General features: G+C 48.5%; 1 protein-coding gene across 1 annotated transcript in view; it reads left to right on the top strand.

Moving 5' to 3' along the window:
* Positions 1-11,898, top strand: part of TMEM220 (transmembrane protein 220) — a 16,457-nt gene extending 4,559 nt beyond the window's left edge. The window contains exons 3-8 of the mRNA XM_077746722.1: positions 164-283; positions 402-431; positions 4,232-4,292; positions 6,381-6,504; positions 7,862-7,921; positions 10,292-11,898. Of these exons, the coding sequence (XP_077602848.1) occupies positions 164-283; positions 402-431; positions 4,232-4,292; positions 6,381-6,504; positions 7,862-7,921; positions 10,292-10,427 (531 nt within the window). The 3' untranslated portion in view covers positions 10,428-11,898. The remainder of the gene's footprint in view (positions 1-163; positions 284-401; positions 432-4,231; positions 4,293-6,380; positions 6,505-7,861; positions 7,922-10,291) is intronic.
* The last annotated feature ends 719 nt before the right edge of the window (positions 11,899-12,617 follow it).

A 12,617-nucleotide genomic window follows, 5' to 3' on the forward strand; every position in this document is an offset into this window, starting at 1 on the left:
ACGCCCCTGTCCCAGTGGAAACCCAGGCGCGTTCCCGTGACCGCCCGCCCGCGTCCCCGAGCGGGCACCCAGCGCGGTTCAGGGCCCGGGAGAACCCTCTGGGGCGCGGGCACCCGTCACACCTGCTTTGGGCCCCCTGGTAAGGGCGCTCCTTATTCCTCAGGCGCGGGCCCTTCCGACAAGCGGTGCCGGGCTTGGCTCGCCTCGGGCGCACCCCCCGCGCACGTCTTTGCTGCGCGCGCCCCTGCGGCCCCGCCCCCCGCCAGACTCCGTCCGACTCCGGGTCAGTGTCCCCGCCGCCTGGCGCCGCGCCTGTGCCCAGCAGGGCTGGGACGCATCGAGGAGCGGGCCAGGCCCGGGAGCGGGGCACCACACTAATGCCGGACGTCCTGTCTTTGCAGGTGAACGATCCAGATGCTGAACTGTGGATGGTGAGTATGAGCTGCCTGCCTGCGCCCCAAAGAACTGTGGGGCTCACTGCCCCCTGGTCCCCCTCCCGGCTCCATGTGCAGAAAAACTCAGAAATAAATTCTTCGTAAGCTCTTTTCCCTAAAGTATCAGAGTTCGGGGAAGGGATCAGAGTAGTAATGGGGGCGGGGGGGAGAATAAAAGAATTTCCCAGACACAGGTAGGCCTTTCGGCAGTATATATACCCTTTGAATAAAAAAGGGCCAACTGAGGACATTCTTCTGAAGACACTGGGTAGACCTCCCAAGGTCAACTGAACCATTCCCCGTGAACCATTCCCCCTTCCCAGACACTGCAACAAACATTTGACCAGAAAATGGCAGGCTGGGCGTCTGTGGTTCTCCTACTTCAGTGAGTTATATTTATAAAGAGAAATCCAAGTGCATAAAATCTCCGGAATACATCTAACCGATGCTCGGAGGAGGCAGAGATCATCCACATATTTTCTGAAATATCTGGATTTGGCCCAGTTTCTTTCAAAATGGATACACAGGACTGTGCGGTATCACCCGCCGAGAGGACTTTTGGCTTTGGAAGAATATTAACTGTGTACAGATTATCAACAAATTATTTATAATGTGAAATTACAGCAATTTGTTAGTGCAGAACTCCTTCTGATATTGCTTACTGTCCAGATTCACACGCCCTTGCGTCAGAGCAAACTGCCTCTTCCTCAGCGCTTGGGGCCGTGTCCTGATTCCAAATGCCATTTCCCTGCAGACAGGTGTCCAGCGCCCAGCTTCATGGTGAATTTCCAAAAGACTGCTAGATCCTTCCACCCGTAAGTCACGCTGGCTTCTACAAACACGCCGAGGTCCTGCCCAGCATCTTTCCCTCCAAAGCCCCCTCCTCCTCCTGACTCACGCATTTCTATCAACAGCCACATCATCGTCAGGGTCGTGCTTGCTCCAAATAACATCTCTCGGTCCCTTACCACCACCTTTGAGAGGCTTTCAGAAAAGAAAACCAAGGACAAAGCAACCCAGCAGCGCCCAGTGGAGGTCTGACTGCTTATCTGTACGGCCTCCGTACACTTCACCTCTCGCTTCATGCTTAGACGACGTAGCACCTATAGGCAGCACGCCCCTGCAGACACCCTCTTGGCCAGGTTACCCTCCATCACCTCCCACGTGGACTCCTGTAATAGCTTCCCAGTTCTTGGAGCTGCCTCTAATCTCTTCCGCTTCCCACACACCGCTTCCTGCTTCAGAAACTTCCCTCGTTCCCCCAGGATCCCTGTGTTACAACTCCCCAGGTTGGCACTCAATGCCCACCACAGGGTGGCTCCGACCCCACCTTCCAGCCTGGGCTTGGAAGCCTGCTCCACCTAGAATATTGAGTGTGCCTTGCCCCTAGATTCCTGTATCTCATTCTCAAGCTTCAAAGTCCATCTCAAATGCTATGCCACTCACAAAAATCTCTTTGCCTCTTTCCCATAGGTTCTGACCATCCTTCCTTTGAACCTTTAACACGAACACATTCTGCTTTACATTCGAGTTGGCTCTGTACATGCCAGCTCCCGGGAGAACAGGGACCAGTAATTCCTTCTCCTTGGAAATCCTCAGGCAGCCTAGCATAGAACCTTCTACGGTGGTCCTTCTGTACAGACCGCTGCATGAAAGAAAGAATGAATCGATGCAAAGATGAACCAGTACTAGGTAACTGGGCCCTGGGGGCTTGTACCTCGCACCTGGCTCATTTCCACATCCCCTACTTCATCTTGCTCATGGAGGATTCCTGTATCAGGATGCATATGGCATATGGGAGCAAACAACAGAAAGTCTGCCTAGCATCAGGTTATAAAAATAGAGTATCTCACTTAACAAGAAGTCCAGAGGGAGCTGCTTAGTGGCCAATGACATGATCAGAGACCTGGGCTTTCTTTCTTCTGCCATCTCCCGTGTGTGGGTGATAGATTCTCTCATGTTCACAGAATGGCTGCTGCAGCTCCAGACATCATCCCCAGACAAGGAGGGCATCCCAAGTAGGAAGAAACAAGGCAGGAGCAAAATGGTTTTTCCTCCTGTGCTTTCTCCCCTTTTACTGGGGAGGAGATGTTTCCCAAGAAGCCCTTCAGACAGGCCGCTATTCGGTGCGTGCACACCAATACAGCGTACGGTCTGGGTCATCCTTCCTGCTCGGTCAGCGTCCGTGCATAACCGGTTGTTAAAATGCTCTGGTATCAGCCTTGCCCCTGCAAGACTTCTTCCCACATTTCACCCCAGCCGAAGAGGTTGGGAAGCAAATTGGCTTTTTCAGCTGTCATAATGGCAGGCGGACAAGGGAGAGAGACATTAGGAATGAATGCCGTGGTGGGGAGGGGGCGCCTGGCTGGTTCAGCCAGTGGAGCACACAAGTCTTGATCTCAGGGTTGTGAGTTTTAGCCCCACGTTGGGTGTGGAGATTCTCCTTAAAAAATAAAATCTTAAAAAACAAGAAGAAAAAGAAAGAATGCTATGATACTCTGAGTTTAAGGAAATACACTAACTGGGGCACCTGGGTGGCTCAGTCATTTGAGTGTTGAACTCTTGATTTCGGCTCAGGTCGTGATCCCAGGGTCGTGGGATCGAGCCCCACATGGGGCTCTCCAATGAGCATGGAGCCTGCTTGAGATGCTCTCCCTCTCTCTCCCCGTCGCTCGCTCTCTCTGTCTCTCTCTGTCACTCAGCGGCTAAGCCATGTAGGTTTTCATCAGGGGAAAATGGACCCCTCACTGCCCCAAGTGTGGACCTTGGAACACGAGCAGCAGCATCCCCTGGGAGCTCGTGAGAAAAGCAGGATCTTGGGCCCTTCCCCAGACCTCTAGAATCAGACCTGCTTTTTAACAAGGTTTCCTGGAGATTCGTACACACACTGAACTTCGGGAAGCGCTGGTCTGACCNTGTGTGAGAGAGGCCCAGAGCTGCAAATGTCAGTCCTGGCCATCGCTCAAGGAGGAGTGGGAAAGAGGCGCGGAGCCCATCATCCAGATGCCCTCTCTCCCCAGGATCAAGGCGGACATGCTTCTGAGTTGAAAACAAATCACTTAAAAGGTGCGCCGCCCACAACTCCCAAATAGCGAAGGGCTTCTGACACGCGCATCACAGTTGATACGGTTAAGCAGCCGCATTTCTTGGAAAGGCACCTGCTTCCCGTCAGCCTACCACGCGTATTCTCGCTGCCCTCTGCCCACAACACACACGCACAGCGAGTTGGGCTACAGTCCACTTGCTGTGCTTAAGGCTTGAAATCAGCCTCTTTGGGGTCTGTCTTCCTAACTCCAACATAGCGTGTCAACAGTTTCCAAAATGAGGCGCCTGATCTTACCTGATGCATTCGCACCCAGTAAACGTTCCGCGCTCTGGCCTGCAGAACTGGAGTAGTGAGCGGGACGGTCCACGGGGCCAGGCCTAGGGGGGCCACGCAGCTCGCTGTGGCCGCTCCTGCCCTACTTTTCAGAGCATTTGCTTTTGTGCGAGTGAGGAAAGGCCACACGGCGTGGGTGATGCTTGAGGCGCTGGGAGGTCGGCGAGTCTGGAGACCCAAACCCTGCTCTCTCGCGCCGCTGAATGAGCCTTTCCTGAAGTGGCCTCGTCTAGGAGGAAGGCAGGAAGCGAGGACCTGGCCCGGTAAGCGCCATGCCGGCAGATGGCACCCCGTGCCCGCCTGTCACTGCAGGGGCGTGCAAACTGTGCAGCCTGAGGGCCACCTGTGCTTTCTCCAAACGCCTCCAAAACGGGGCGTACTTCTTACCCCGCGTGATCTCCTCTCTCTTTGCTAACAGGTGGTGTACACGGTCCCTGCTGTGCTGACCTTGCTTGTTGGACTTAACCCCCAAGTCACGGGTACGAGCCCTGGATTCTGCAGGGAGATGCAGCAAGCCAGACTTCTAACGATGAGTCACGGGGCTCTCCAGGCCTTCTCGTTTCCCAGCACGGGAGGAGCTAAGGCTCAAGTAGACCCCCCCGCACCGTCTGCAGGCAAACGTCCCGCCAAACCAGGACGGTCTTTTACCACCTCGGGACCCGAGGTCGCTTATGCTGACGGGCACCAGGGGCTCTGCGGGTTAGCCCGTGGGAGAGGAGGGCATCAGGCAGCATGCCGACTTCTACAGCCACCGAGCTGAGGGGAAGTCAGCAACGTGCCAAGCTTGTATCTCCGTAGTCAGGGCCCCTCGGTGTCTATTATGGGTTTACTCCTCACCGATTCTGCTAAACCCCAGCACCAGCCCCAGAATCACTTTCTTAGCGGAGCTCATCCAATGCCCGTGTGTATGGCCCTGTATATGGCTGGCTACTTTATGTAGGAAAACGGTTTATAACATCCATCCAAGTTTCTAGGCTTTTCAGCAATACATGCTGCTCTCCCTAACCCCCTCCCTCTGTCCTGTTGTAGTACCAACAGCAGTGTATTTCATGCTTTTTCATGTTTTCCCCCCGCGAGGCCGTAAGCCCCTTAACAGTGGGTCATGTCTAGCCTATCTCTGCCCAGGCCTCGCTGACAGAAGGCCAGGAATATGGTTTCACACTTAATGCTTGTTGAGTGAATGGATGGCTGTAAAATAGAGGCTTTATCGTATACTTTGTAAACTGCTCCCTGGAATGAAAAATACATATGTGTGTGTGTGCGGTGTGTATTCATATACATATATATACGTTGATATGTATATATACACATATATACATACATGTACATACATACATGTACATATGTGTATTTTTCATCTCATATATAAAATCTCGCAGGCAGGTATACCTATAAAAAAATCGTCTTAAAATAGCTGGTCTGTATTGCCCACAATCTACCTACTTCAATGCTGGGCAAAACATAGCTGCTTTGCCTTTTACAGCCCTAAAAACTCAACAGACCTTACGTTGGACAGTTTTATACCATAAAACCGTGCCTTATAACAAAAAAAGAAACAAAACATTTTACTGTGTCTACTGACATTTTCTTATGAACAGGGACTGTCCTGACGGGTCATTCCTCATTGTTGTGAAAACAGCTCCTTCGCCAGTGGGGCTTCAGAGCTCTCAGGGCCTTAGAATAAAGACGGGCGGTTCCCAGCCGGAGGGGAAAACGCGTGGCCCCAGGTGCACGGGCCCCTCGTACAGGCGCCAAGAACTCGCGTCTGCATCTTTAAGGTGTGTGAGTTCGGACCCCGTTAGTTGCACGCAAGGGAAAAACAGCTCAAACGGGCTGTGAGCTCAAACGGAGACGTACCGGGGTACTCAGCTGAAAAACTCCAGAGGGGCGCAGCTTCAGGCGCTGGTGCTGGCTCAGAACTTGAACTTCTCAGCACCTGTCAGTTCCACCACGTGCCCCACCGACTTCAGTCCTGGGCCCCTGGCGGCAGCCCAGCAGGTCAGAGTTCACTTCTTCCTGCCACTCAGTCCAACAGAAGGCAGAATCTGCTTCGCTTTCTCCACCAACACCTCGGAACTGAGTCGTTGGCCCTGACTTGTCAGCTGTTCACCCGGAGCCAAACCGTCATTGCTAAAGGGATGAAATGCCCGGACTAATCAAGCTAACGTCCAGGGGTCTGTGACACATGGCCGGGGGTGTGGGAAGGGTGGATCCCCAAAGAAAATGAGGTAGTCATCACAGAAAGGGGAATCGCCGGAGAACTACAGTAACTGCCCACTTAAGTTCATTATTGCTGCTTTAACTGCTATGTCATCCCCCAAAACAAAACTTAAAGAAACCCCAGCTGTTTTGTCTTTTTTTTCTTTTTTTTAATAGGCTCCACGCCCAACGTGGGGCTTGAACTCAGGACCCTGAGATCAAGAGTCACAGGCTCCACCCACTGAGCCGGCCAGGCGCCACCCCAGCCTTTCCTGAAAGCTTTAGCTGAAAGCAGAGCAGGTGCGAAGGGACCGTTTTTCTCTGCGATGTGATTCCAGGACTGATGGTATTGGAATATCTGTTTTTAGGCAACGCCATCTGGAAGAGCATCTCTGCAGGACACACGCTCCTGTGTGCCGTGTGGGCTGGCGGCCTGGTGCGCCACCTCTGGCTTCACTCACAACAGGGCGTCCTGCATGAGGAAGAAGGCAGGTGAGCGGCGACTTTTGCTCTTTGGAAGGGGTGGGGAAGAGCTGAGACACCTGTCCCTGTGCAACCCCTGATCTGTGGCACAATGACAGCGCCCTCAGCCACACCAGCAGGAACAGGGACGGTATGGCCTCCCTGCGAGGCGCTCGGAGAAGCTGAAGGAACGATGGAGCCATGAGTCACACCCAGCGCCACGTACCACATCCCGCAATCACTGCTGAGGCAGTCGGCACATAGGTCAGGCAGCTGACCTTGGCTCCTTTACAGTGAACGAGCCAAGGAAGCCGTACACTTAACAGTCTGGTCTAACCAGGCGAAAACTCTATCAGCATTCTGATTTAGTTGTGGTTCTGGCCAAAATCTTACCTGCGAGTGTGATGAGCCCTCACAGGTGAGACCTCACCTCAGAGGTCAGGATTTTACATCAGCCTCTGTCAGCTCCGCCCTTTGTCAAGACCATCTGATCCGATCTTATCAACTCTTCGTTTCCTTTGCCACCCCTGACTCCCCAGCCCCGGGCATAGCCCCCTTCCCTTCCTGTCCATCCTGCTGCTAACACCTGCTAACACCAAGAGTTAGAGACCTAGAAGTTACTCATCCCTGGAGGGTGCTTCTTTGTCATAGGCCGTAATCCTTGGAACACTAGAGAGCAAGTCAGGTTGGGCTGAATGACTCCACCAACTTCAGGCCCATGAGTCACTCCAATAAGTTCTGGAGTTCAGGCCCATGAGCTACTTCCGGTTATTTCCGGAGTTACTTCTGGCTTCCAGTGGTACCATGGCCAGCTATGACCATCTTCTACTTTATGTAAGAGATGTGCGCTTTTAACGCATTATTTCTAGAAGCATATACCCACCCCCAAATCATTAGCTGCCTCATACTACAAATCATTCCTCCCCACCAAGATGTGATCCAGTCTCCTACAGCACATGCTCAATTATTGATCTGAATCCATTCTTTGCTAACACTGACCCCTCTAACAGTGTAAAAGCGGCGCCTGTATGATAGATCCAGGATCGTTTCCTTGGTTGTACTCTATTCCTCCCAGTGACCTGAAGTAAGTGACTTATTATCTGTAGTGGATGGTTTTTTGTTGTTGTTGTTGTTCAGTTAGAAGCTGAGGAGCAGTGATGAAGCTCACACCTGCCTCATAAGATGAAACTCATATTCATATAAGGCTTTCAGTTGTCTGAAAGAAGTAATTGATGACTCATGGCCAGACTTGAAAACATTCTATAGATGCTACACACCTTGGGGGAAGGTCATCTAGTAGCAGAAGCTAGTGGTCATGGAGAGAAAGGGACGATATCCAGGTTATTTGCAGCTACTTCAAAAATCTGAACCATGTGCTGTTTTACAGGGAGCTGTTTGGTCTGGTGATTATCACAGCATGGATGAGCCTATGCCACAGTTCGCCAAAGTAAGTTTTCAACTCGTTAGCTAAGATCAGATGTCTCGGGGGCACCAGGGTGTCTTAGTCGGTTGAGAGTCCAACTCTTGATTCTGGCTCAGGACATGATCTCACGGTTCGTGGGATCAAGCCCCATGTCAGGCTCTGTGCTGACAGTGTGGAGCCTGCTTAGGATTCTCACTCTCCCTCTCTCTCCCCCCCCCCCCCCCACTCGGGCACCATCTCTCTCTCTCTCTCTCAAAATTAATTAACTTTTAAAAAATTAATAAATCACTTGAAAAACACAAATTAGCAACACTGACAGAAGAAGAAATATTCCAGCACAGTTCCATAACTATTAAAGAAATTGAGTCCACTATCTAAGTTTTTCCTAAAAGAAAACTCTAGACCAGATAGCCTAACTGGAGAATTCTACCTAATATTTAAGGAAAAAATAATGTCAACCTTTGACAGGCACTCCCAAAGAACAGAAAAAGGCGAAACACTTTTACAATTCATGTTATGAAGACAGAATAACCTTGATACCAAAACTTTGACAAGAACATTAAATAATAATAATAAATAAATTACCCAGCAGTCTCACTCATGACCACAGACTGGAAAATCCTAAATAAAGCATTAATAATGAAAATCCTGCAACATGTAACCCAACCACCCCCTTGGGTCTACTCTATGAACATGGTTTAACATTCAAAAACCAACCAATGCCCTCTATCACATTAAGAGAATAAAGGAAGAAATAAACTCTCTTCTCAATCTACAGAGAAAGAACATCTGGTAAAATTCACCATCCGTTCACAAGAGCTCTTAGAAAACAGGTGTAGAAAGGAACTGAGCCTGATAAATCGTGCCTACACCAAAGCTTGAGATTCAGTGATGAGCAGGTGCAAACTTTCCTTCTGAGATCAGGAAAAGGTGAAGTTAGCCACTACTGCCACTTCTACTCAACAAAGTTCAAGCTAGTGTTGTAGCCAGTCCAATAAGGCAAGAAAAAGAAATTAGAGGCACAATGACTAGAAAAGAAAAATGTTCACTATCCGTGGGTAACACGATTGCGTACACAAAAAGATCAAAAAGAATTTAAAAAGTTATTAGAGTGATTTTATTAGCATGATTGCTGCCCACTAGGCGGATGTACCGAAACCAACTGCGTTTTTATCATCAAGTCACAGAAAACAAAGTTAACCGTAAACAAGAGCATCAAGATATCAGTTCCCTGGGAATAAATCTAGAAAGAGACAGGGAAAATTGCTATGAATAAATCCATAAAACGCTGTGGGAGAAATGAAAGAAGACCTAAATAAGTGGAGAGATAAAGCTGTACTGGGAAAAGCATAAACTAATGAAAGAATAAATCTAGACACGGGTCCAGCCACGCGCAATTAGACCCTTGACTTTTGACCCGGGTGGCAGTACACGTGCAGTGAAGAAAGGCTGACCTCTCGGGGAATTGTGCTGGCTCAAGGGAATACCCGTATGGCCAACCTTTCCCCACCTAACTTTCATAAACAGCCAGTCCAGCTGGATTACAGATCTAATGTGAGAAACAAAACACTAAGACTTTTAGAGAAGATAACCCCAAATCTCTAAGACCTTGGGGAGGAAAAGTTTTCTTAAACAGGATATAGAAAATCATTAGGAAAACATCAGTTTTAACACTACCTAATTAATCAGTGACTTCGGTTCCTTAAAAGACATCATTATAGGAGTGGAAATAGCTATTTGCATCATAAAGAAACAACAAAGATGGGCATTGAGAATGAAGGACTCCCTGGGCGCCTGGTTGGCTCAGTCGGTTGAGCGTCTGACTTTGGCTCAGGTCATGATCTCACAGGTTGGTGGGTTCAAGCCTCACATGGGGCTCTGTGCTGACAGCTAGGAGCCTGGAGCCTGCTGTGTGTCTCTCTCTGTCCCTCCCCACCTCACACATGCTCGCTCTTTCTCTTTCTCAAAAATAAACATTTTTTAAAAGGTTAAAAAAAAAAAAAGGAATGAAGAACCTACAAAGCAATAAGCTATACCAATAAAAATTAAGAAAAATTCCTATAGGGGCGCCTGAGTGGCTCAGTCGGTTAAGCGTCCGACTTCGGCTCAGGTCACGATCTCACGGTTCGTGGGTTCGAGGCCTGCATCGGGCTCTGTGCTGACATCTAGCTCAGAACCTAGAGCCTGCTTCAGATTCTGTGTCTCCTCTCTCTGACTCTCCCCTGCTCACACTCTCTCTCTCTCTCTCAGAAATAAATAAAACATTTAAAAAATTTAAAAAAAAAAACTCCTATAAAAATGTGTCTACCAAATTCAACCTCTTTATTTGTTTCCAAAGCAATCCATAAATGTTACTGGATTTTTACGGATAATCGTTCCTGTGTGTCTTTGTAGGAACCCAGTTGGTGGAAGAATCCAGTTGGCTACTGCGGTCGTAATCGCTCTCTTCCCATTCATCTCTTGGGCCTACATATACGTAAACAAGGAGATGCGGTCCTCCTGGCCTACTCACTGCAAGACAGTCCTTTAAGTGAAGCCCAAAGTCCCATTCTTTAATTTTTTTCTTTAATTTTATTTTTGAGATAGAGAGAGACAGTGTGAGCAGGGGAGGGGCAGAGAGGGAGACACAGACTCTGAAGCAGGCTCCAGGCTCTGAGCTGGCAGCACAGAGCCGGACCCATGGCTCGAACTCACAAACCATGAGATCATGACCTGAGCTGAAGTTGGCACTCAGCTGAGCCACCCAGGCGCCCCCAAAAGTCCCATTCTTAAAATGAGTATTGTCAATCGAGTTTTTATAGACACGGTTGTAACAAGCCAATGTCCTAGGAACTTCAGGTAATCTGAGCTAATGTTAGAGGTGACTTTTAAAAAATGCTAAGAACTTTCTGAGGATGCCTACCATGCTGCACAGAGTCGCACGGGACTGCTAAGAAGGGTGACATTCGACTGGGTCCCTGGGTAGTAAAGGCTGCAGAACAAACGTTCAGAAATACGAATTTTGCCTCAGCTTACCTGTCTGTATGACTTGGGCAAATATATAAACCCCCTGGCGGATATTTCTTCCTCTATTAAATAGGATTAAAACCAGCTCTGCCTTACTTATGCAGTCGCAGGGATTAAACTGGGTAACATGAGTGCCTCCCAAAACACCATGTGCTTACAAAGGCCACAAGTGATTAAAATTGAGGAAAGCCGGGTTTGGATGGAATGATAGAAACAGAGGTTCAAGAGTCGGCTGTGGCCCTGAACTGAACTCCTCACGCTGTGCAGGGCAGTGAGCTCGATGATGCCCAATGAACGAGCACGTCTTGGAAAGCAAGGAGAGTCCGGGAGAGTAAAGGAATTGGGGATCAAAAGGAAGCAGGGGACATTAACTATATTGTAAATGAAAAATACGACCAAAATCGATACACATTTTTTTTTTAAATGAACGTCAAAGGTAACCCTGGGGAGAAGACCGTCTCGGAGCTGTACTCTCCAACGTGGTAGCTTACATTACCGTAACCAGGGTGCACATACACACGTGACGTGGTCACACGACCGTAGTGCGTGTGCACGTGTGTGACACGGGAACATGGCCGCGTCGCGTAGCGACATAACCTGCCGACAACCGTGCGATGTGGCCCTGAGCGCCTGAGATGGGGCTACGCTGAGGAAGTCCAATTCTACATTTTTCACTTTAATTTTATAACCTCTCAATTCAGTTATTGGAAAGCTTAGGAATGTGTCTGGAACGCTTCTTTTAAGTGCATTGGGAACAACGTGGGTAGATGAATCTGCTTCAACTGCAAGTTTTGTGTCTAAATACGGATCACATATTAACAATGAAAATGTGGCGTCCCAATGGATGGGCTGTTCGTGTAAAATACACATTTGGGTTTTAAAGATGTACAAAAAGAATATAAAATGTTCTCGTGTTGATTACATGTTGAAACAGTTTAGCTATATTTGCGTTAATATAAAATATATCATTAGAATTTGTTATGTTTCTTTTTACTTTTCGGAGTAAATTAAATTACTGCTTTTAAATTACTTATGTGGCTCCGGGCGTATTTCTGTCGGACGGCAATTTTTTGGGGTTAGCATCAAACTCTGGAGTTGAGATACTGTTTCACAAGAGTTAGGAAATATTTCACTCAAAAAAAAATGTTAGTACCAGTCACGCATCAGGAGAGAGGAAATAATTCTGGCCATTTGCTTGCTTTTACGGCCTTGAATACAATATTAAGGATTCTATAAATACTTGTTAAAGGAGGTACGTATGTTTTGTGCTTGGTTTATACACAGTGGTCACTGGACAGGCAAAATTCTCTAGCAAGATTCAGATGAGGGAAAAGGGAAAAAGGAAACCTTGTCAACTGTAAGCAATGAACGTAAAATTTATCTGAAGGGTCAAAAAAATAAACATAAGGGATGTCAGTGTTCCAACGTATGCTTGGCTCGCATGAGACTTCTATATTTTACACCTCTTTGGATGTAAGTGCTGAAGTCACACACGAAGAAATGGATTTATCTGTGAGTCCTGTATAGGATCTACCTATCCTCCAGGGAATGCCTGATTCCGTGCTTAAAAGACAGTAGTGTTCCAGATCGAAGGAAAAAAAAAAAAGTGATGTTCAAAATACAGTTTCATCGTATCCGCGGCCCTCGCATCACTGTGAATTCTGCGAATACACGCAGTTCCTTTTATATCTCTGAGCACAGAGCTCTTGGTAGG

Source organism: Crocuta crocuta, unplaced genomic scaffold (assembly GCF_008692635.1).
Source record: "Crocuta crocuta isolate KB4526 unplaced genomic scaffold, BGI_CrCroc_1.0 scaffold139, whole genome shotgun sequence".
In the NCBI taxonomy this organism is placed as follows: Eukaryota; Metazoa; Chordata; class Mammalia; order Carnivora; family Hyaenidae; genus Crocuta; species Crocuta crocuta.